The 24,636-nt window shown below is 44.5% G+C and overlaps 1 protein-coding gene across 6 annotated transcripts in view; it reads right to left on the bottom strand.

The window, feature by feature from the left end:
* Nucleotides 1-704: 704 nt before the first annotated feature.
* The window catches only part of pnpla6 (patatin-like phospholipase domain containing 6), a 46,693-nt gene continuing 22,761 nt past the window's right edge, over nt 705-24,636 (bottom strand). For 2 of the 6 annotated variants that reach the window (XM_065954240.1, XM_065954242.1), the window contains 21 exons: nt 23,218-23,423; nt 22,913-23,044; nt 22,676-22,799; nt 21,756-21,869; nt 21,607-21,682; nt 21,395-21,526; nt 21,249-21,312; nt 19,659-19,827; nt 19,379-19,561; nt 19,064-19,182; nt 17,841-17,997; nt 17,625-17,741; nt 17,119-17,188; nt 11,520-11,636; nt 9,772-9,888; nt 8,046-8,194; nt 7,290-7,442; nt 5,898-6,014; nt 4,829-4,916; nt 4,412-4,557; nt 705-3,178 (listed from right to left, as the gene is read on the bottom strand). In XM_065954240.1, the coding sequence (XP_065810312.1) occupies nt 3,110-3,178; nt 4,412-4,557; nt 4,829-4,916; nt 5,898-6,014; nt 7,290-7,442; nt 8,046-8,194; nt 9,772-9,888; nt 11,520-11,636; nt 17,119-17,188; nt 17,625-17,741; nt 17,841-17,997; nt 19,064-19,182; nt 19,379-19,561; nt 19,659-19,827; nt 21,249-21,312; nt 21,395-21,526; nt 21,607-21,682; nt 21,756-21,869; nt 22,676-22,799; nt 22,913-23,044; nt 23,218-23,423 (2,619 nt within the window). In that variant the 3' untranslated portion in view covers nt 705-3,109. Of the gene's footprint in view, nt 3,179-4,411; nt 4,558-4,828; nt 4,917-5,897; nt 6,015-7,289; nt 7,443-8,045; nt 8,195-9,644; nt 9,691-9,771; nt 9,889-11,519; nt 11,637-17,118; nt 17,189-17,624; nt 17,742-17,840; nt 17,998-19,063; nt 19,183-19,378; nt 19,562-19,658; nt 19,828-21,248; nt 21,313-21,394; nt 21,527-21,606; nt 21,683-21,755; nt 21,870-22,675; nt 22,800-22,912; nt 23,045-23,217; nt 23,424-24,636 lie in introns of those variants that run through there. The other 4 variants (XM_065954244.1, XM_065954246.1, XM_065954250.1 and 1 more) reach the window with 4 other exon arrangements.

The raw sequence follows: 24,636 nt of genomic DNA on the forward strand, positions 1-24,636 counted from the left end.
TAATGTTTACCAACTAGTGTTACTTTAGGAACAAATAAAACACATTTTAATGTAACAACATAAATAGATTTAAAGGTCACATATTCTGTAAAATCCACTTCTCCATGTTCCTCTAACTCTAATATGTGTCTCTAGTCTGTCTACAAACCCCCCAATGATGAGAAAAGTCCATCCTCTCCGTCTTTTGCCTGCTCCACTTTTCAGAAAATGTGTGCTCAAACAGGCCGTTTGGAGATTTTCCCTTCATGACATCACAAAGGGCAGTAACCCCTCCCCCAGGTGGGTGACACTCCCACATCTAGATGTTTGTTCTGCCCTCTGAGTCTGCCTTCTCACAGTAAACAATAGGACATGGAGCGAGAAAGCCCGAGACACCCAAGACCTTCCAGAGAGGGGGCGTGGTCAGACACAGCTCATTTACATATTTAAAGGTACAGACACAGAAACAGCCTGTTCTGAGCAGGGCTGAAATAGAGGGGTTTATAGGCATGATCAAATACAGGATCAGAGTGGATTTAGAACAAAAAACTTCACACACACATTTTGAGGAGCTCTGAGACTTATTTACTCTGGAGGTTGACGAGGAGGATCATGTGTTCAGCTTGTGTTCAGTTTTGACGTTCTGTGACCTTAAAACAGATTTTGATTCATTCAACAGTTGACATGCATTCAAAGGTAGAAGAATAAGAAACGTATCAACCACATGAAGTGATGCATATTCTATTTATTTTTCCAATATGCGTATTAAATCATCTGTTTTTTTTTTAGTCTTTAGATTCCCGTGACATCTCGAGGATGTTGGCAAACAATCACCAAACACACTCGGAGCAGAGAACACTTCAAATGTTTCAGTGCAAAACAGCTAAAGCCAAGTTATTTAAATTAGACCACACCCTCTCCCCAAACACAATAAAAAAAAAAACAGAAAAGAAAGCAGTTTTTAAAAAGCCGAGTTAATACATAAATAAAACAAAGCAGGATGGAAGAGGGGAAACCTTGTCCTCTTGTTCTGCAGCGAAGCATCAATGCACCAATCTCTACCTCATATACAGATTTATCAATATCAACATCATGTGTACCATTATTTAATCTCCTTACATTTCTAGAAGAGGTCCATGTTAGTTACAGTGTTAAAGTTACAGGACGAGGTGAAGGGTGACTCAGCGTTCTGACTTATTATTCTTCATCTGCAGTTGCTGAGACTCAGTGACACACACCTGAACCTCGAGGTCAGCACGTGACCTCTGGATGTTCACACCTGTCTGTAGTGTCGCTGAAGTGGTCGCTCCTCTCCACACTCACGGCTCCCTGCGAGTGGATCTATAACACTGGTGTAAAAGGCATCGTCTTCATCTCACGCAAAACACAACTCCATACACACACACGCGCGCTCACACACACACACACACATGCGCACACACACTTAAAATCATCTCATTCACCCCCACACATGTTTTTCATCCTCTGTTATCCTTTAGTCCGCCGAGAGAAAATCACGCTATTTCTCTCCTAGTGTCCGTTGACTTTAAATTTAAATGTCTCCGACTGGTCCTGGTTCTGGTTCTCGTTTAACCGCCGTTAAAATCCTTCAGTGTTCAGTCATCGTCACAACACCGGTCCAGCTCCGTTCTGTCTACTTCAGATTCTACGTGAAAATCTATTTCTCCTAAAGCTTCCTCTGCCTGATTCTATACTTCAGTGATTCCCAAACTGAGGGGAAGGGGGGGGGGGGATCTGAGGTTATGTCGGGGGCGCAGCAAGGCTTAACAAAAACAATGCAGTCAGCTCTGCACTGCTGGCAAAGAGGGCCAATTGTGCAGAAGGACTGCAGAATGAACGTTATGTTTCCATGAATCCAGAGGAAATATGACGACTCGGTTAGCGTTAGCTCTCGACAGCATGAAGTGACGAGCTTCAGAGACGTCGTATCAGATTCAGTGATGAGAAAATCGATCAAAAGCAACGATTAAAACAAGTAGAAGTCGCCTGTCGCTGGAAAAGCATCGGCAGCTAACCTGTTGTTTTCCTCTGGTACTGTGTTCACCGGGCGCTCTTCTCTGCTGCCGCACGACAAGTTTTTCAAGACGCGGAGTCGCATTGCTCGTTAATGTCACTTCATATCATATCAAGTAGGAGGCTTTACCTCCGCTTATGACATTTCCACCTCCTATTCTAGGAGCGACGCTACAGCGAGAGTTCTTCATGTGTTTAAATGTATTTTTCCACACTTATTTTATTTGGTCGCCCGTATGTGACAGAGGTGTAATTGGAGGAGGAAGACGGTGGCGATGTGATGAGTCAGAGACGGCAGGACACATCAGTGCTGTGTGTGTGCACGTCTGAGACACAAAGGGGGAGGGACGACAGAACTTTGTTACAGCGAGCGCTGTTGAGGGCGTGATTACAGTCTGTAAGCAGCTACTGTTCAAAGTTAATTCTACAGATAAGAAGAAGTTTGTTAGGACATGTCTGATAGCGTTTTTTTTGTTTATTTGTTGATGTTTACGGGGAGGGGGGGTGGAGGTATATCGCCCTCCCAGAAAAGATTTGGGAAGCACTTCTCTACTTCTACACTAAACCACCTTGAACGGATCTATTTGATTCATTTCTGACTTTGCCTCTGCGTTTCCTGTTTCTATTTCAACAAATCAAAGCACACTCTCCTCCCAGCACTCAGGCAGCTCACACTCGTCTGAACAGCGAGCGTCATCAATTCATCGACTATATTATGAAAAACAAAAAGAGGAGTGCGATGAAAGAGAGAAGCAGCGACACAGACTGGGACTCGGAGGCTCGGTCCTTCTGAGTGAACGTGAAGATCGAAAGCGTCCCTGTTTGGTTGTGGTTTTTTTTTTGAGAACTGGTTTTGGCAGGTTCGGGAGTTGGCAGGCAGGGATTCTGGCAATGATTCAGTCTGGTGTAAAAAGCGATGAGAGGAAACCTGTGTGTGTGGTATTTCAGCTTGTGAAACGATGAAGCCAGTGAAAGTTCTTTTTAAAGAGTCTCAGAAGTTGAAAGAGTCCAGTGTGGTATTCACGTCTCCAGCCTCGGACCCGTTATTTGGCCCTCGCTCTCGTTTGAACTCCCTCTCCTCCTCCACGGCCCGCTGTCAGCAGTCGGAGACTTCAGACGTGTCACTGGTGAACTTCCTGCGCTGTCTCACACATTTTTCCTCATCCTGCAAAGAAGAAGAAGAGATTGTTGTCACCTGTGCAGCTGATCTCTGAAGGTTGCTTTTGAGTATAAGCTAACGTAAAAGACACATTTAACTTTTTTTGCTTTAAATATCTCAAAGAACAAATCGACCAGCACGTCCTCTCTTGACATTTTTTAAAAACACCTTTAGCCCTAATCGCACGGGACTAGTATTACCTGGAGACCTATAGTAATTTGTAATGAATGCAGGAGGTCGTCTGTGATCTTAATCCCATGCGACTCTGCCATGTGCGTAATTTGTAAAGTAAAAATTCCACCGCAAATTATATTAGAGGTTATGTGATAATATTAGTCCCGTGCGGATTGGCATCTCTGTGATTTGGGGTCGTTTTTTTGTGTGTTCTCTGCGTCTTTTTTCTGCTTTTTTCCCAGTCGAGAATTATGGAGACTGCGTTGGCAATTATAAATGAAAGTTTTGACAGCATTTTGGGTGAAAATTCAGGAGGCTCATCTAGCTACACAGCATGGAGACCCATTCGCAGAAAGAGCAAGCTGAAATCCGTCAGAAGAGCGAAATCTCCAAAGATGACAAGATGGATTACATGCATGGCAGCATGCGGTAAGGAACATTTGTCTATCTTTCAACAGGCTCAACAGTTATTATGTGGTAACGCTAGGCCTATAACGTCAGCTAGCGATCAGACGCTTTCCAATCAGTATTTCTACAATTCTACAATTCACTTAGCAGACGCTTTTATCCAAAGCGACGTACATCAGAGAGTAAGTACAACACAAGCAAGGATCTAGAAAAAAGGGAACAATGTCAGTAAGAGCAAACGATCAGCTTTGAGTCTGATTGGACACACAGGTGCCGACAGGAAGTGCACAGAGGCAAAGCACAACATTGATGGCAGTTCTTGAGAGCTCTAATCAGTATAGAAACCATCTTAAAAGTCGTCGTTATCAAACAAAAACCATCCTCACAACCATCATCATCATCAATAATATGGAGACCATCATCATTAAGTTAGTAGGTATTCATGAAAGAGCTGGGTCTTTATCTTTTTATCTTTTTCTTAAAGGTGCAGGGGGACTCTGTATATAGTATTTCTCCGTTGTGCGGTTCCAAAGAGGGCTCCGGGGTTAGGGTAATTTCTAAATCACGAGGTCTAGTCCCGTGTGAATAGGGCTCATGTTGAGAAACCCTGTAGTAGGGATGTTCTCAGCAGCTGTGGGTTTATTTAAAAAATCTTACCGTTTGAAAGACTCCGTTCTGGCCCCACTCTCCGGGGGAGTGATCCTCAGCATCCTCTGCCTCTTCCTCCTCCTCCTCCCCCTCCTCCTCTCTCACCGTGTCCATCCCGTCTTCCTCGTACTCTGTCAGACAGTCCGACTCCTCCGCTGAACGGAGAGATTTAGAGGAGACATTACCGGGAGAATTTATCACATGACTGAGCCCCTGGTTTCAGATATTACCCATAAAGCATCAGTGACACCTGCTACTGTATTTCAATAAAACAGGCCGAGTGAAAGCGACCAGCTGTTATTTATCACACTGATGAAACCCGACGTGATCTCCAAAGAGGAACTGTACATTTAATGGAGGAGACGTCTGTAACAAGGACCTTTGACATGATGTGTGCGAGCGAGCTGTGGTGGAGCGATCACTCACCTTCTGCAGCGACATAGCTTTGGACCGGTTCTATCCTGGATACGATCTCTGCGAGGTCAGTGAAGTCGGCTCCTGGACACGTGCAGGACTACGAGACAAGACACTGAGAGTATGAGCTGAGGAGCAAACTGCAATGATGGTTACCATGGTAATGATGCATCAGCCAATAAACACATCATTTATAATGTTTGTGTGTCTGTGAGTGTCTGTGTGTGTGCTTGTCTGTGTGTGTGTCTGTGTGTGTGTGTGTCTGTGTGAGTGTGTGTGTGCTTGTCTATGTGTGTGTGCTTGTCTGTGTGTGTGTGCTTATCTGTGTGTGTGTCTGTGTGTGAGTGTCTGTATGAGTGTGTGTGTGTGTCTGTGTGAGTGTCTGTCTGTGTGCGTGTGTGTGTCTGTGTGAGTGTCTATGTGTGTGTGCGTGTGTGTGTGTTTGTCTGTGAGTGTCTGTGTGCGTGCGTGTGTGTGTGTGTGTGGGGGGGGTGTGTGTGTGTGTGTGTGTGTGTGTCTGTCTGTGTGTGTGTGTGTGTGTCTGTGTGTGTGTGTGGGGGGTGTGTGTGTGTCTGTGTGTGTGTGTGTGGGGGGTGTGTGTGTGTGTGTGTGTGTGTCTGTGTGTGTGTGTGTCTGTCTGTGTGCGTGTGTGTTTCAGTGTCTGTGTGCGTGTGTGTTTGTGTGTGTGTGTGTCTGTGTGAGTGTGTCTGTGTAAGTGTGTCTGTGTGTGAGTGTGTGTGTGTGTGTGTGTGTGTGTGTGTGTGTGTGTGTGTGTGTGTGTGTCTGCGTGTGTGTGTGTCTGTGTGAGTGTGTCTGTGTGTGTGTGTGTGTGTGTGTGTGTGTGTCTGTGTGTGTGGGTGAGTGTGTGTGTGTGTCTGTCTGCGTGTGTGTGTATGAGTGTGTCTGTGTGAGTGTGTCTGTGTGTGTGTGAGTGTGTGTGTGTGTGTGTGTGTGTGTGTGTGTGTGAGTCTGTCTGTCTGTCTGTGTGTGTGTGTGTGTGTGTGTGTGTGTGTGTGTGTGTGTGTGTGTGTGTGTGTGTGTGTGTGTGTGTGTGTGTGTGTGTGTGTGTGTATGGCCTCACATCAGCTCTCTTGCTTTCATTGTAGTCGGCCGAGCGATGATCCTTCAGCATGTTCTCGATGATGTCGCCTCGAGCCCAGCCAGTGAACAACAACTTGCCGTGCTGGAATCCGACGTCCTGTTGTAGTTCAAATAAACAAAAGAGAGTACTTCATTAATTAAACATGAGGAAGGTTAAAGGTTAACCTCTGGGCCCAGTTTTTCAAAAAAAAAAAGTGATCCAGATTTTGTAATCCCTTTTTTTGCTATCTTTTTGCTAAAAAAGTAATCTTGTAGATTTTGTCCTGGTTTTTCAAAGGCTTTTCAGATAAGATCATTCTGATCCAGATACCACAAGGTCAAGATTACAGAATCTAGATTTGCAGTCTTTGAATAGGCCAGCATCTGTCAGTCAAAGTAATACATTTCATTAACACAATATGTAATGTTACACAAATGGACTTTTTAACATGTTCTGTTATTTTAGATCATGTACTTCATGCTATGTATTATTTGTTTACCTGCCCAGGGACAACAGATGCAGATTAGCTATTAGCTAACTCTGGTGAATTTAAATGTAATTGTGTGCAACTCCTTTAAATATAAACAACAAATAAATAATAAATAATAATAAAAACATTCAATTTCTCATTGGGATAAAAAAAAGGCAAACAAAATACTTTTTTTGTCAGCAGATGAGACTGACTTTACTTCAACAGAGGGAAATAAAGCTTCGTATTGGCCTCATAGAAGACAGGCTGAAAGATGCAGTATCACAGTTTCTGAGGATGAAATGTAAAATTATTGTTTTTGCATCTAGTTTTTCTAATTCTAGTTGAAACTATTTGATGTTTAATTATTTAATTTAGAATGGATATTGTTTAGGTATGGTCTGTGTTGCTTTACTAAGCAAGCAGTGAATAAAAGAATGATTAAATATGTGTCATGTGTCCAAAATTTCTCTACATCCACCTTAAATCCCTCCACGCCCCTCAGCACCTCTCCGACCTCCTACACCCACACACCACATCCTGAAACGTCTGGGACACCCTCCCCTCAGTCATCCTTAAGGAACACTGTCTGTTCTCTTCAGCCTACAGCCTCCTTTAACTCTCCCTCTCCATCGTTCTCCCATCCTTTTACTTCATGTCTCAGTTTTTGTTTAGTTGTTTGTCTGGTACCTCCACCATGAACAGCGTCTTAAAGAGGTCATATTATGCCTTTTTTGGGGTTCGTATATTTAATCTATGTACCTACTAAAGTATGTTCACAATAGCTCGAAAAGTTAAAAAAAAGTGTCTGTTTTCTTGTACTGCCGCCGAGTGGAGCAAAAACATTAGAACCTTAGCACTACTGCTACCGCACAATAGTAGAACATTCTGGATGTTCATAAATAAAAAGAAAAGTAACTCACGTAGATTTCGTCAAACTTGCCGAAGTCCATGGTCTTGAAGCGGTCGATCGGTGGCCGGATGTACTCGCAGTAGGCACTCTTCTTCACTACCTCTAACTGACGCACACAGGACACGTAGGCCAACCGAGACTGGATCTCTGCCATGTCTGGAACCTGCACAACAAGAGAGAAAGGTAAAAAACGTACAACTCAGGTGTGTTTTTTTAAAGGTCACATATTCTGTAAAATCCTCTTCTCCATGTTCCTCTAACTCTAATATGTGTCTCTAGTCTGTCTACGAACCCCTCAATGATGAGAAAAGTCCATCCTCGCCGTCTTTTACCTGCTCCACTTTTCAGAAAAAGTGTGCTCAAACAGGCTGTTTGGAGATTTTCCCTTCATGACATCACAAAGGGCAGTAGCCCCTCCCCCAGGTGGGTGACACTCCCACAGCTAGGTGTTTGTTCTGCCCTCTGAGTCTGCCTTCTCACAGTAAACAATAGGACATGGAGCGAGAAAGCCCGAGACACCCAAGCCCTTCCAGAGAGGGGGCGTGGTCAAACACAGCTCATTTACATATTTAAAGGTACAGACACAGAAACAGCCTGTTCTGAGCAGGGCTGAAATAGAGGGGTTTATAGGCATGATCAAATACAGGATCAGAGTGGATTTAGAACAAGAAACTTCACACACATGTTTTGAGGAGCTCTGAGACTTATTTACACTGAAGAAGAGGAGGAGGATATGTGACCTTTAATAATAAAAGCTGCACCGTACCTTCACTTTCTCGGCCCAGGGATTGATCCGTTTCCACAGCAACCACCAGCCGGACAGGCTGTCGCCATAGTTACAGAGGTCAGTCTCGTCTTGGCTACCCACATCGATGGCGATGACCGTTCTTGCACCCATGTTCCTCGCAATGTCGGCTGTTGGACGTGTAACGTGTAGACCAGCGTTCACACACACACACACACGCACAAATACACAAACACGGCACAACAAAATCCAGCAGCAGAGATGGTGAGACAATAAATCCAGAGTTATTCATCTTGTTTCAGGATATTAACAGCTTCTTTTAACCTTCAGTTTAGTAACCACACGGCTTACAACAGACTTACACCACAGAAATGCATTTTCTTCTTTAAACTGTCGAATTAACTTTGAAATATTCATCACCAATGAGTGACTAAATGTAGTCCTTTCCTGGTCACTGAGCACAGGAGGTTGTAACCCTTCTCATTTACATGTTACTGTTAAAAAGATATTGAGCATCTTTGTGGTGTAAGCCGATTCAAATGCGGAAACAGGACGACATCCAAAAAAGCCCAAAGCACTGATCCAGAGTGCCAAGAACAACTTTGAATAGAGCTGCTGGAGCACAAAGTCTCCGGGGAGGCCGGAATGAAAGACGCTGATTTCAACAGGCTCGCTTTAATCGGATCAATGTTTGGGCTGTACAGGCACCACGTTTCACAAACCTCCAGAATGAGTGTTTACTGGGAGATGATTGGACATGATTCACATAGCAAAAAGAGATTTCAAATACATCACTCCAGAGGTTTGTCAGATATGGTTTCATCAGTACAGATTCACTCTTTATAATGATAATTACACAGAGACAGACTCGGAAATAGAAACACACTTATCTCAAAACACCCTGGTGTCCTGAATTCAATTTATCTAAAAAGGAACAACTAACAATCTTAATTTTTCTTTTTCAGTTGTAATACTTGTGCACATGGTGCGTTCCATTTCATCTCGGAGGTCGGGAAATTCCAAGTTGCCGGTCGGATATGTCATCAGGAGCGCCCCAGTTCCATCTGTTCCATCTGTGCACATGTTGTCATGTGACTTTCCCACCCTCAAACTATCTCTTTGTGTGTCGTTATCGTGAGGTATTAGCGAGCAAAACTAAAGCTACTCCTGGAGGCGTCCATGTCGCTGATTCGACTCGGATGCGACGTCATTCCCAGCTCCGACATCCGACTTCAGAGCTAAATGGAACGCACCGTTGCTAGCCCCACCCCCTTTTTTAAAATCCTAGAACTTTTGACACCAGGATGTTTTAAAGACAAATACCAGATTGCTCCTCTTTAATGCAGTATTTGCGTGAAACATCGTCTGAATGTACCGTTCACTTGAACCCACTCTCTGGACAGTTTTAGGCGCTGATGTTTTCCCCATCGACTCATACACAACTTTAAGGGTCTGGTAAAGTGTTTTAAAATATGTTTCTTTTTAAAGTGCAGTAAAGAATCAATGTGAGGGATCTGATGGTCTGAGCCGGTATAGGTTCAGATGGGGAAAACTCAGCACCCTCCTCCATTGACACCAAACTCCCCTCCCTATTTATTCGACCAACAGCTACATACTTACCACACATATCATAAAACTTAAAAATCATCCCCCTCCCTCACTCCACCTGGAGATGGAGATGAGGATAATATGTTGGTGGGGGTAGTGGGTGGGGGTGGGGTAGGGGGGGGGTACCACCTCTACTTGCCTGGCAGGTTGTTGATGTAGCCACCGTCCATTAGCAAGTTGCCATCTTTGGGGTCGCAGAGAGGCGGCAGATACCCCGAGAGGGTCATGCTCGCTCGCACATAGCGCCACAGAGAGCCTGGCACACCAGGGAGGGAGGGAGGGGGAGGAGGAGGAGGAAGGGGGGATAACATCTCAATCATGTTTGCGATAAGTTTCAGGTTAGTGTCGACGCAGACCGCAGTCCGTCGCCACAGAGAGGTCGGACAGAGGAAAGAAGCCGATCCCTGAGAAAGGCTGGGACTGCGGTTCTGCCCACCTTTAGACTCTCTGTTGCACACCACTACACACCTCATTACCTTGCACAGAGACCCTGTGTGACTTGTGCGTAAGGTAAAAAAGTAAATGGCAACCATCACAGAGCACCAAGGCTTCAAGGATCTCCAAACCGTGTCCCAAATGCAGCCCTTGAATTTAACGCCACAATTCTTGCAAGATCCACAGAAACGGTAAATTTCAGATAAAAATAATGAAACTCTTTGGAGGAGAAGAAGTGAATGATTTTGTAAAATAACTTAGTTATTTGTTTTCATATCCGCGGCGTATGTTGTGACAATGTTTGGAGATCCTTCACCGTGAACATGGCAGGGAAGCACCCGGCCTGCCCAGTCTTGCAGTCCAGCTCAGAGCCAGCAGGGGGCAGGAGCAGGCCGGGAGCTGCATGGGTTGGAAGGATAAGGAGCACCACAGAGAAAAGCGAGGGGTGCAACTGTGCGTGAGTGAATGTGATTAAAAGGCAGAACTTGCTTCTGAAGGAATGCAACTTTAAATGTATGGGCTTGTTTCAGTTTGTAAAGGGAGCTACAGTCTGCAACAGCAGGATCCAGAACACTTATTCCCATGTAATTCAAAAGAAAAAAGGTATATCATGCTGTCAAAGAAGTATACAGATTGGCTCAGGGTGTCTTGCATGCACATAGAAGCAAGCAAAGCCAGCGGAGAGGGCAGGAGCTGTGTGGAGAGACTGAACGTGTTCCTGTAGACGGAGGTGATTGAAATGAAAAAAAAAAGAAGAGCTTTTCGTCATGGGGCAAACAAGCCGCAGTTCAGACCAAAAAGGACAAACACATGTAGGACCACTGAAATCCACGATGACCCCCAGCAGCAAGAGACAGATGTGATGTTGACATGGTGTGGACCGTCACTGAGACATGACCTTCAGCTTCACTGAGCTCTACACACCGACCGCCTGCTCGATACAGCGCAGAATCCAAAATAACCTGCCACCCTGAGCTACCTGCAAGTCATAACTTTTACACAACCTTGTTTTCTAAAGAGCTGGGACGTTCTTTTAAAATGTAAAGAGAAGCAGAATGTGATGATTTACAAAACACTGAGTTAACCTCGTCGATGTTTCACCAGGTGATTGATTTATAAAGAGGAGTGGAAGGTTTCAGCAAATAGACGGCACCAGAAGAAAGCCAGACCATCATGCATCTCTCTACGACCCATATACTTCCAGACATGCATGGGGGAAACCTCACAGCCTACGACAAAGTGAATATTCTGTGGTGTGTGCCAAAAGATAAGATGAGTTATTGTTTGGATCGACACTAAGGAATTCATTGGTTCAAGTCTTTCCTTCCAAACCATGTGCTCCCAGTGTCCACCTGGTCAGTGTGGGGTTAGTTATGAGGGAGAGGAACAAAGGGGGAGGACTCAGGGATGAGGAGGGGGAGGTTTCGGTGAGCGGGCGTTTAAAAATCTGACCTGGGACATTGTTAACATAGCAACCATCCACAAGCAAGTGGCCATCCTTGGGGTCGCACAGGGGAGGTAAATAGGGGGTGTAGGAGGCACTGGCTCTAACATAGCGCCAGACGCAACCTGTCGGGGAAATGGAGATGGAGAAGGAGGAACACATCAAATATGGGCCGGACTCCACGTCACAGATGGAAAAGAGAGTGGGAGAGAGAGAGTGAGTGAGAATGGGAGAGAGAGAGAAAAGAGAGAGAGAGAGAGAAAGATAGAGGGAGAGAGGAGAATGCTGAAAATGAGAGGTTTAAGATGAGAGAGAGAAAACGAACATGCTGGCAACACAGAGAGGAAGAGTGCGACATGCCTCCAGGGCGGAGAGGAATGGGAAAACACTGTAAACATTATAAACTTGTTGCTGTAGTTTTCAGGTGAATGTAGTCAACTCCAGCGTGGGGCCAATAACACTTGAACATTTCTAGAAAATTTCAGGAAGGCTGTTGAGATGTTCCTGAGTTGCTTATTCGCCCATGTAGCTCACAGTGGGAGACTATGGACGTGTCTGCAAACTTTCACACCGAGCATGATGTCAAATGGTGTGGATGTTTACTCATCGGCCTTAAGGAGCTCACTTTCATAACAAACTGCTCTAAAAGGTTAACTCACTGCACACAGTCTAATTCGCAATCAAACATATATTGGCTATGGGGGCGATGGTGGTTAGTGTGCGCGCCCCATGTATGGAGGCTGTAGACCTCAAGCGGGCGTCCCAGGTTCGAATCCGACCTGTGGCTCTTTTCCCGCATGTCATTCTCTACTCTCTCGCCCTGCTTTCTGACTCTATCCACTGTCCTATCTCTACAATAAAAGGCACAAAACGCCCAAAAATAAAACTAAAACAAAAACAAAACATATATTGACATATATGTTTCGGTACTAGACCTTCATCAGGAAAACAATTTGCCATGCTCGTTGGGTTCATAGGTGATTCTAAATTACCCGTAGGGTCGCCTGTTCAAGTCCCAGTGCGGACCAGAATATGGGAGTTGGTCTGGGAGCTGAAGAGGTACCAGGACACTTCCTGAGCACTGCCGGAAACCCCCAACAGCTCTGGTGCACTCCCTGCATCACAGTGTGTAGCAGCCTCACTCTGACATCTCCACCAATGCATGGCCACAGCTCCTGTTTGTGCATGTGTATGAGAAGCATGTCTCTGTATTACAGAATTCAGAATACTGAATTTCCCCTTGGGGATTAATAAAGTATATCAAAATAAAAAAATATAAAAAAATGTGAGTGTGGCTGGTTGTCTGTCTCTCTATGTCAGCTCTGTGATTGGCTGGTTTACAGTCCAGGGTGTAACCCCGCCTTTTGCCCAATGACCCCCCCCCCCCACACACACACACACACACCAAACAGGAGAAGCTGTATAGATAATCGATGGGTGGATGGATGGACTTGTGAAATTATGTTAATTGGTGTTTGGTTGCAGGCTTGTAGCGACTTCCTATAGTCGCCCCGCCCCGCCCATTTTAACAAACTGTTTGCCTGATGAAGGTCTAATACCAAAACACAAGTTAGTCTGTGTGTGGGAGTTTACCTTAGTGCTCTCTTACCACCTGTCATATGAAACGGATGTGCAAAGGTCTTTTCTATTTGGTCTTATTTAACCGCCCCTCAATGCAGCGGCTCTGTAGAGTCTACACAGTCGCTGCAGTGCATGGAGACTATCCAATGGCAGAGCTCGCCAGCTGACAAGTGGCTTATGGATAAATGTAACCAAAAGAGTAAAACATACAGACGCAGCCTCTCCCTGACTGACTGGGATGGGGGGGATGTGTGTCTCATGAGGCAGGACGTGATGTAAAAACTTCAGCCGGTTTAATGCATGAATAATATTTTTCCATGTTGGCTCTCAATGGCGGTCAAATATTCCATCCAAGTCGTAAACATAAACTCCGCTGCTGACTGGCTGCAGCCCTAAGGGGCTCTGGGGCCTTCTCCTCTGGCTCGCCTGCCTTGATGTAAACAAGCTCAGTGAACGTATAGCATTTCAAAGGTGCAGCGTATATTTTAATCTAGAACATTTAGATAACAATGTATGTAGGCTGTGTCGTAGTGATAGCACAGGCAAGCACCGCTATCGTTAGCCACACTCGGCAAACTGAATAACAATGTTTTTCCTGCAGACAATTTTAAATGAATTGAGCTCAATGTTTAACTGTTTTCTGAGAGTTTTCTGAACTTCAGACGAGTCGCTTAGTCTGAATTTAAAGGCAGTGTTGGTGATTTTCTCCAGATTCACCTTTTAAGATTTTGGTTGAAATTGTCTTTAGGTCCTGACAGAAATTAGTAACTCATGTTCTCTGAAAACAAACAAAGAAAATCCATCATCTGTAGCAGTTGTAAGTCTGTAAAAACTTCCACCAAAGTCTGCCACGAGGTTGCCACGCTCTCTACCTCTTGCGTGCTCTAGCTCACACTCAAAGCGCGTCACCGATGACTTTAGGAGTTTATACTGTGAGTTTACTTACCGCTGAATAAGACATGAGAGGATGTAGTTTCTACACAACGTAAGAGATGAGCTGAGGTCCACTTCTGGAGCAAAGGCGCTCGTTCATGTAAGTGAGAGGGCGTGGCTTTAGCTTTAGAGGGAGCACAGAGGGGAGGTGGTGGGTGTGGACGGAGCACTGAGGGAATGCTACTTTCAAAATCATGCTAGTTTTCGAAAATTACCAACCCTGTCTTTAAATTTGCTTTCAAAATGAGTCAGAACAATCCGTATGCATAACATGCTTGGAGATCGCACTAGATACACCCCCAGTCGCTTGATATAAACCTCATCAAGCCCTTCCCACTCACTTAACACATCAACTCACCCTGACCTCATTTGCTAGGGGCCTGAAAGGAAAAAGTCAGAGAGAACATTTTGGATGTTTGTGATCACACATGCAGCTCAGCCTGAAAGTTTCAGAAAGGTTTCAGGAGTTTTGTGCACATGTGAATGGGGCTCTAAAACTACACACACACACACACACACACACACACACACACACACACACACACACACACACACACACACACACACACACACACACACAGATCGCAAGACACTAAAACATCAACACATTTCAATCTGTGACTCGGAGCTACAAGCTTCACAGTTCAGACGAACTTCTATGACACGTCTGTGATATTTATGAGGATAAATGACCTGTCAAAATAAAATGAACGTCCATGCAATAGTCTTTGTTCATTAAGCATATTAACATATTAAAGCAGTAGTATTAGCATAGTTAGCTCTCTGGTCCAACAAGCAAGGTGGAACGAGAAGATAGAGGGAGAGAGAGTAATAAAGAGAGAGAGGGGGAGGGGGTGTAAAGCCCACCATTTGAATAAAGCCATGACACCATATGTCCTACACTCAGGGAGTACAATAACGACTTTCTGTTAACCCGAGTCAAAGACGTATTCTGAAGAACACCACCCTACAAATGTTTGACCAAAGCACTCCATAAAAACTACAGAAAGCAAAGAGTGGATGTAAGGAGGTGAGAAAAGCATCATGGGATGTCAATGAGGAGGAAGTAGGGGACGGCAGGATGAGGAGTGTTCTGGATCCTACATGTTGTTGGAGTAAGTGTTTAGGGGTCAGCTACGCAGGTTATTTGGTCTAATGTGAAAACTACAGACGGGCAGCTCTCCATGTGAACACAGAGCTTAAAGGGACTTAGAGGAACTTCATCTGGGAGTTTAAGACACATACTGTATGTGATGAACAAGAAAATAATGAAACAGCTTCATCAGTTCAGCGAAAGAAACTGGAAAGACAAGTTAAGAAGGAAGAAGAAGAAGAGGAGTTTGATAAAGGCAGAGAGAGAAGGAAAATGAGCAGTTCAGAAAGTAGAGACAGAGAGGAGGAGGATGGGAACACTGGGACAGCAAGAGGGGAGAGGCTTTGCTCCAGCGGTTAGTTCATACGCATGCCCAAGATGCAAACAGAAGCATTCAGTTATTCCCCTGCAGGAATTTATCCTGCAAACCACTAAAATCAAGTAATCAGCGTTAATTTACATCAAATTCACAAAAACACTGAAGTTAGAATTAAACGAGCGACGTCTTCACGTGATGCGCAATGTGAGACTGGTGCGACTTAAGCCCCGTTTCCACCAAGCGCTCCGGTTCAGTTCAGTACAGTACGCGTTTATTGGCGTTTCCACTGTGCAAAGTAACCGATCCTAACTGTCTGTACTTTTTTGCTCCCCTTCTGTTGGGGTGCCAAGCGTACTGATCTGACCCTAAAGGGCGGAGCTAGACACTCTGCAGTCCGTTGATTGGTTGATAGAATTTTCACTTCCCCGTCTGACAGCCGACAAACACAAAACGCGGACCACTTGGAGGAAACACAGCTTTATATTCAAATTTTACTGTAGTTAGCTTTGATGGCTTAGTTTTGTCATGTACATTTATATAAACTAGCTTGAATATTGTTTGAGAACCAATCAGCTTCAATTTAATGTGGAGTAGACCCGCCTTTAAAAGCCAGTTTAATTTGTGTTCTACCCAGTTTCATATTATTACAACAAGAAAAGGTCTATTGTTACAGTTCCTACAGCCTCTTTCAAAATGAAGTGAGCGCAACAATGTAGCGATATATTGACTTAAGGGAGCAACATGTAAGATGTGTAGTGAGTGAAATGATAAAGTGACCTTACTATATGATCAGACATTAAGGAAACCTGCTATGTTGAAGTGCTATCTTCTCTGACAACAATGCAGCAGCCAGTATGTCCTCCTTCTAACTTTAGATTCTGGTCCTGAATGCTCTGGATTTGTTTGGACCAGAGAAGGTAGGCAGTTTTAAGGCACCCCCACACGGCCGTTTTGGACGCCCCTCAGTTTGCCAGATATGAGAGCAGTTATCAGGTCAAACCAACAGGTGTTGCAGCGATGGAAGCGGGCAAGACAACTGGTTCAGATAGAAGTGATTGTACCCGACCTAAAAAGCCTCTGCATGTTTCTAATAAGCTCCACGAGCAGAAACGTGCTCAAACTAGGATCAATATTGGAGATGCTTTTGAAAAATGGAGAGAGGTTAGAACGCAGAAAGGTTTACAGACCGATGCGGAGCTGGATAAACACTGAAGCTTCAGTGTCCACCACATGGCAACCTGTGTGAGCATCGACTCTAGAGAGGAGGGGGCGGGGGGGAGACAGCAGACCGCAGTACCCATTTTAAACACTAGAGGTCAGAGTGACATACTGCTCCTTCAAGTAATGATTTAAGTTTACTTCGCTGTTTTAGTTCTTTAGATTGCTGCTCGCATTATTAGCCATTTAATTGCCTTTTGAACACAATCTGATGTCAGTATAGATCTCACACATTAGAAGCAGAATTATTGATTGGGGCGTGTTAAGAATTGCTGAGAAGGACTCAATTAATCGTGCAAATAATTTGTGTATTTTATGTGCATTTATGCTAATCTACAAACAATAACAGTAACTAATGTTCTGCTTTGGCCCTGTCGAAAGCTTAACTAAACAATTGGCCTATCACAGCGGTGATATGATAAAGATGGGAGGCGACCACAGCAGTCAGCTCAGCCGCACTTACCATCCTGGTGAACCCTCATGGCTGACGCTGTGATGTCAGTGGTGACGTTGAAGTACGGCAGCCACAGGTCCTGGAGACAAGCAGAGTGTTTTAGTGTCACACTTTTTTATTCCCCCCAGTGAATGTCTGTGAGGAAGCCTAAAAGACTCCAGGTCTCATTTTGTGCAATTAATATATTAAACAACAATTAGGTATTTGTTGCTCTTTTTGCACTTGAATTGCACTTTGCACAACTCCACTTTGCACTTTAATAACCACATTCCATTCTGGTATGGGCTCTTGACAGATTTTTATTTGGTTTTATATTTTGCTGTGTTGCCTAATTTCTTAACATTTTTTTATTCGTTTTGGTTTATGTTTTATGGTGATGTTGTCCTTGTGTTTCTTGTCTTCTGTGTGCTCCTGTTGCTACGCAAATTTCCCCTTGTGGGACAATAAAAAATCTGAATCTGAATCTGAAAGTGACTCTTTCTCATGAAGAACGCCTTGGTTCTGCCATCTCTCACCTCGGCCTGTTTGTCCAGGAACACTTTATAGATGCTGGTGTTGAAGGCAGAGCCGGAGAACATGGAGGTGATGGGATACGTCAGGTCCAGCACGGTCTTAAATACCGAGTTCATTGCCTGTTCAACAACACGACACAGATCTATTAGAAGCATGTCTTTTGTTAATAAGACAAGTTAGCTCAACAAGTATATAGCGGCCGCTGATGTGTGTCGCACCTTCGACCACTCCCTGGCTCTTTGTTTGGTTCTGACGGCGCTCCTCTCCTCAGCGTACAACGCACCAATGAATGAGCCGATTGAGGTCCCGCCCACTATGTCGATAGGAATCCCAGCTTCCTCCATAGCTTTGATCACACCCACATGAGAGCAGCCTCTGCAGGAGGGGGAAACAGGAAACACTCAGGTACATCAGACGTTGTAAAAAATAATCCTGCATCTTCCTGCACAACCGCTCCTCCGTTCACCATCGAAGACATGAAGCCAAACTCAGGCCTGTTGTGTTCACAGCTGAGAGAGAGAGGATTTCACATGTTTTTGCTTCATGGTGTTTTATAGCTGATATGTTTTTTTATTTCTTCAGTGTGTGTGTTTCCACTCGCTCCGCTGCGCTGTGTCTCAGCTCCGTCAGGGGGCCCTCTGCAGCAGATACACAAGGCTTCTATTTTACTGCACATAGTTCTGTTTACATCTGTTAGTCCGATCACTGTCCACTTATAGCTACTCTTTTTATATTTTGTATTTTAGGTTAAATTAAGCTTTAAATTGTATTTAAATTGACACTTTATATTTTAGGTTTAAAATGTTTCGTCTACCTGCACTGTTGTTAATTTACTGCTCTGTGTGCCTTTTAATTGTCCCCCGGGGACAAATAAAGTTTTTTAATTTGAATTTGAATTTTTGCTAGAGCATGCATCAATTTACCACAAAAAAGATTGAGCAGGACGGGAAGTCTGTGACCACAACAACATCAAAACATCCAGTTTATTTTCCGAATAAAACAAACACTCTGTTTTGACCGTTCAGAACAATGACCTTATGTGTGTTTGTTTACTTGGTTTTATACAACATACATCGGATTGTCTTGCACAGTAGCGACTGAATCTGTATAATTACAGCAGGAGTCTTGGCATTCCAGCTGTCCGGCTGTGCTGCTCCATAACGCAGTGCTACGCAATGCTAACGTATCTGGTGGAAGTTCTGGGTTAGCATCCCTGAGCTGCCAAAAAGTGGTTCAAAATGCTCCTGCTAAGCTGCTGACAAAATCATCGAATCATCTCCTGTCTTTACACTGGCTCCCTTTCATAATATTGTATGGATAAAGGGGATAACTGACACATAGGACTATATTAATTGGTGGATTGCTGTTTGATTTGTAGGACACTAAACTGCCCTCCACACGTCTGCAGTCACATATATATGTGTGGCTCCGCCCTGCTCACCTGGCTCCGCCTCCTCCCAGCACCAGAGCGATGCTGTTTCCGGTCAGGACTCGGGCCAGCCGAGAGAAATCACTGTGCCTGTCTGCCGTCTTCTCAAACACCTTTTCGTAAACCTCCCTCTGCAGAGAACGCACATGGAACGCAGAGTCTAGTATTTAGTATTTACAATAACATTCTGTCTTAGCTTTAAGAAATCAATGCAAGGATTATCAATTTCATCTTCAACCAAGTCATCAAATTTGAGAATATCTGGCAATCCCATGATGCAGTGAGGATGGAGCTTCATGAAAAATAACGTTGGCGTTTGCTTCGTACTAGTTTGTTGGGGCCGCGTCTGGAGAAGACCCTGCGGGGACACTTGAGGTGCAGATGGCCGGAGCACCAGCTACGCATGTTGAGCCACTCCACCGTCCTGGAGGGACCCGGCCCGTCCTCTTTGTGCAGAAGGACCAGCTGCTTCAGAGCCCGAACTGCTGTGTTCTCCAGCATCTGCTCCAACTGGAGGGAAAGAGAGGAGGAGAGAAACAACGAGTTAGAAAAGGACAAAGAAAGAGTTGATGTACAGATTTAAGAGCTTTTTTTTTCACACTCTGACCTCTCCCAGGGCAGGCTCCTGGTCACCCAGGCCGACGATGAGGATGCAGTCAGCCTGGCGGATGCAGCGCTGAGTCCACGGGGTCATGCTGTTGTCCGTCTGGTACAGGACAATCCGATTAATATCCTCCTGCTGGGCCAGCCAGCCGGAGAGACGATACTCATGGATACTGAGAGGAACAAGATGAAACTAGGGATGAGGATATGCAACAGCATTGCAATTCACTAAAACAGACAATAACAGGGGTGAATGTAACCAAAGAATAAAATACAGTACTGTGGTAAAGTCTAAGGCCACCACTAGCTTTGTGGTTTCAGCACAGTTTAATGACCATCCATGTTTTTTACTCAGTCTCTTTATTTAAAATAGTGTAAAATGAATTGTTAAGGAGGACCTACGATGGGACTGCCAGTGGCTGTGTTTGCCTGCAGTCAATTCATTTTATTGTTTTTGAATTAAAGTGTTTTGTTTTGTTTTAATTAATGCTTTGTGAAAGAGGGGCAGATATTATAAGATTAGTCTTCTTTCTGCTCCTTTACATTCAAAATTTGAGATTATATGTTTGTTTGTTTTTCTTAACTTTATTGTTTGTTTGAATGAAATAAAATTTACAAATTAAAAAAAAAAAAAAAAAAATGTAGACACAAACAGAAAATACAGGAAATATGTACACAACATTACATTTAATTCGAAACCATACGGCTTTTAAAGGAGAAGTCAGAGGCCCATCCATGACTGTTTTATAAGGTGCTGTGTCCATGTTATGTTTTTATCCAGGCTGAAAAGAACTGGCTGTGCGCTATGGAGGGCGTGGATGAAGCATTGAGAATAAAAGTGCTGCACGTGCATCTTGTCTCTCGGACAACATTCACTTAAAAACAGCCGCTCCATGACCGGCACTGCTCTGTTTCTTTTGACTGTACGTTTTAAAAATGTATCTTCCTTACATGCACTCTGTGAGTAGTCACACACACTAAGATTTTTTCTCATAGTCCACTACACAGCTCCTACATTGCACCTTTTGTACATTTTGTGTTTTTTATTTTTTATATTTTATATTTTACATTTTTAAATTCTATTTTATATATTGTAATAGCTTCTTAAACTGTATTATTTACGTTGTTGCTAGTTCTGCTTTATTTCCCTGTTAATTGTTTAGCACCAATACACCAAGTCAAATTCCTTGTATGTGTAAATGTACTTGGCAATAAACCCTGATTCTTATTCTTATTCTGATTCCGATTTATCGCTCGCTTTTCGAGCATCAAATGGAGGATGTTTGCTGTCCTACTTTTCTGGACACGGAGGGAGGAGGATGTGAGTACAGGGCACAATACGTATGAGACAAAATTACAGGGGATATCGCACAAAAGAGCGTCCAAGGATGTGAACAGCACCTTTCTGAAAACCAAAAGCATTTAAAGCAGCCACAAAAAAAAAAAACAGCAGTGCTCGGAAAAAGGATGCTGGGCTCTGCGCCTTTTTCTCTGGGCGGCCGCCTGCTGCTGCAAGAAGGACTACAGCCCGACATAACCTTAAGCTCTATCCAGCGCCTCAAACAACAAGGTTTAGTTTGATCATCTGACTGACCTGTCCAAAGCAGAAGCTCCTAGCCGCTCTCTGATTATGTCACTGGTCAACAGCAGAGTGGGACCTGCAAGCAGCAAACATTAGCGGAGCTGAATCTAAATGGCTTTGGTTGAAGAACTCTAATTCCCAGAAGCATTTGGGCCTACCGATGGCACTGAGGGCGTGGCTGAGCTCCAGGTTGAACGCGTTGATTGGCACCTCGTCACACACTGGCAGGACAGCCACCGTGGAGAGGTTGCTGGCGGGGTTGGTGACATCGGCGCTGGTCAGGGCTGAACCTAAAGAGAGGATCACACGGTGTGTAAAGAGTGTTCTTTATGTAGGCTGGACATAAAACCCCTCCACTCGACCACGTTACCTGAGAACGGCCCGCGGCCCTGCTGCAGGTTCCCCAGAATCTTCTGTCCCAACAGGTGGATCAGCCGCGTCACCACCTGAACAGACATGAAGCATCAGCACCATCTCAGCTGCTCACAAACACACTCAAGACTAGATCAAGACACTGACCTGAGGATATCGTCTCTTGATGTTGTTGAGGGTTCCCTCGGGGAGTTTGACCAGCTCGGTGTCTCTCACGGCGTGGACCGTGGTGGCTCTCGGCTGTCTGGTCAAGGCTTCCACCTAAAGAATAATAAAAAAAAAAAACATGAGACGTTTCAGAACTAAGAAACATGATTCAACTCAAGTCGAGTCAGATTCAGTTAGGATCCAAAAGAACAGACTCAGTGTGGAAAGGCCTGAAGTCGAGAAGTCGATGATCCCAGGAGGAAATCAATAAAAAAGAACCCGAGACGAGAACACAACAAACATATAAAATATATAAAAGTATGTTTTTACAGTTGACAGAGGGGTTCGGTCTGATCGTAAAAAAAAACTAAATAATAAAATAAAACAACATTTTTTTTATCATCACTTCCAGCTTAATATTCTGTTTGTATTGGTGTTGTAGTCTTGGTCTCGAGAAGGTCTCTGTCTCGTCTCGGAATCTAAAGCAGTTTTACCCGCTCTTGTCCCGGTCTCAGATTGGGCAGACTCCGGATTTTAAATCAAGATGGCTCAATTACATTTTTTTTCACCCGGTTATGGCCGCAACCTTCCCTGTGTTACGGTATTAGTGAGTGACACGCCCCCTGCACATAAGATGATGATTTTTCTTGTCTCGGTCTCGTCCTGTCTTGGTCTTGACTTGGTCTTGCCCTGCCTTGGTCTTGGTCTTGACTTGGTCTTGCCCTGCCTTGATCTTGGTCTTGATCTTGGTCTTGACTCGGTCTCGCCCTGCCTTGGTCTTGGTCTTGTCTCGGTCTCGGAGCACTCTGGTCTCCGGTATGTCTTGGTCTCAGTTAGTGTGCTCTTTTAGTTTGTATAACTCTTGCATACAGGCTGAAACACTGCGACTGATGGGAGAAAAGAAGAAGCCTCCTTCTCACCACTCCGATCAGGTCTCCTCGTCCGTACTCCCCCACCAGTTCTTTCTTGCCGTTCGCCTTGCGGATGACTGATCGTAGACGCCCGTTCAGAACGATGTAGGTGCAGTCTGACTGGTCGTCCTGCCTGTGGATGTGCAGAGAAAAGTTCACACAGTTGATGAATTAAAACAGCGTCACGATGAAGATTACAGATTTCCCAAAGAAGAGTTTAAAAGAGCAGCAGAAGAAGAAGAATACCTGTAGAGGGCTCTGCCGGCCTCCACAGCCATCCAGTCAATAGCAAAGTCCATCTGTCTGACAAAGGCGGACATGCGGATGGCGACCGTGTGGGCTGCACTCAGCACCACACTGGGCTGCTCCCTCATGATCCTGCAGAGGGCAGCACACATCACAGACACAGATTAGAGGCTCTGCAGCGTTTCTGTGGTTTGCTTAGAGATGTTAGAAAGTTAAACTGACTGGTTCCAGCTTTAGTGGAGGTTTAAAACGTGGCCTCTGGGAGTCTATGAAACTTTAACAATAGAGTGGGATGACCGACTCACTCGTAGAAATCCGACTTGGAGATCTTGAGGAAAGTACAGTCTCTGACGGCCTTGATGGTGAAGATGAGGGGCTCTCCCGTCAGCACAGCGAGTTGCCCCACCATCTCCCCCGGGTGGGTCACAAATAAGCACACGGCTTCCTGCTTGTTAATCATCCGCTGGTATACGTGCAAACAACCGGACAAGACAAAGTGCAGACTCACGTCCTGCAAGGGAGAAAGACATGGAGACAACAGATAGAAACAGAGCGGGATGCTCCAAGTTTCATTCCTCCTGGGGGAAATGTCGGTGCTACACTTTGTATATTTGAAGACTAAAAGGTAAAATTTCAGTTTTTACACTCTGTAAGTCATGAACACAAACATAGGCTGAAATATACACACACATGCAGAAACAGGATCATATGGACATGCACTAAATGAGAGAAGCCAGAGTGACGGCCCATAGCAGGCGCTCCTGAGCTGATGGTGGGTAGGGGGTTTGGTGATCTGGCACCTCTCCAGCTACCAGACGAACTTCTATAGTTGGTCCGCACCTGGACTTGAACTGGTGACCCTCCGGTTCCCAACCCAAGTCCCTACAGACTGAGCTACTGCCACCCTAAAGGGTACATATGAAGAGAAATCCACTTGTACAGTGTTTCTGAACATATATTTGGGTAACCTGAGTGTCTACTGACCCACAAAATGTGAAATAAACCCATCCAGTTTTTTGTTTGTGGTCTGCATAAGTCGTACAACACAGAGAAAAATGCTCTGTTTCAAATGTGCTCTCCTTGTGATGTCACAGTGGGATTCTGGTAAAAAAAATAGATCCCCTCCCCTCCCCTGGAATCTCCACCCATGGACTCCACCCCCAGCCTTGAAGAAAACTTTGCACAGGTTGGCCATTTTTATTCTCTCTACAGAGGAGTGATTCCTATGGGGAAAACTCAGGGGGGGCTCATTACATTTAAAGAGACACACACACCAAAACGGAGCGTTCTGAGAGAGCTGGTTTATACAGGGTCACAAACCTCCTCTGGTGCTTGATTCATGTTATATTTTGACCAAAGCACAGCACAGATGTTTCATTTAGACCACAGGGGACTGTTTTAAAAGATGGAGAAGGGGGATAATATGTCCTCTTTAAACAAAATGTTCTTGTGGTTTTCTCCGACGCTGTTACTGATTAACTGTATTATCTAACATTCATTCAGTTATCTTACATAACTTCTGGAACATGTTTGCAGAATCTCATTGCAACAACTTATGGGGCGCCATGGGAACAAGTTCTTAAACCAGGAGGTCAGTTAGCATTGTAGCGCCATGGGGTCAAACTCAATGTTTTTTTTTTTAGAAGCCTGAAATAAGGTCTGCGGTTAACACAAGCATAAGAGATTTTCTATTTTACAATATTAAACACGTTAGGGAATACCCT

Source organism: Labrus bergylta, chromosome 1 (assembly GCF_963930695.1).
Source record: "Labrus bergylta chromosome 1, fLabBer1.1, whole genome shotgun sequence".
In the NCBI taxonomy this organism is placed as follows: Eukaryota; Metazoa; Chordata; class Actinopteri; order Labriformes; family Labridae; genus Labrus; species Labrus bergylta.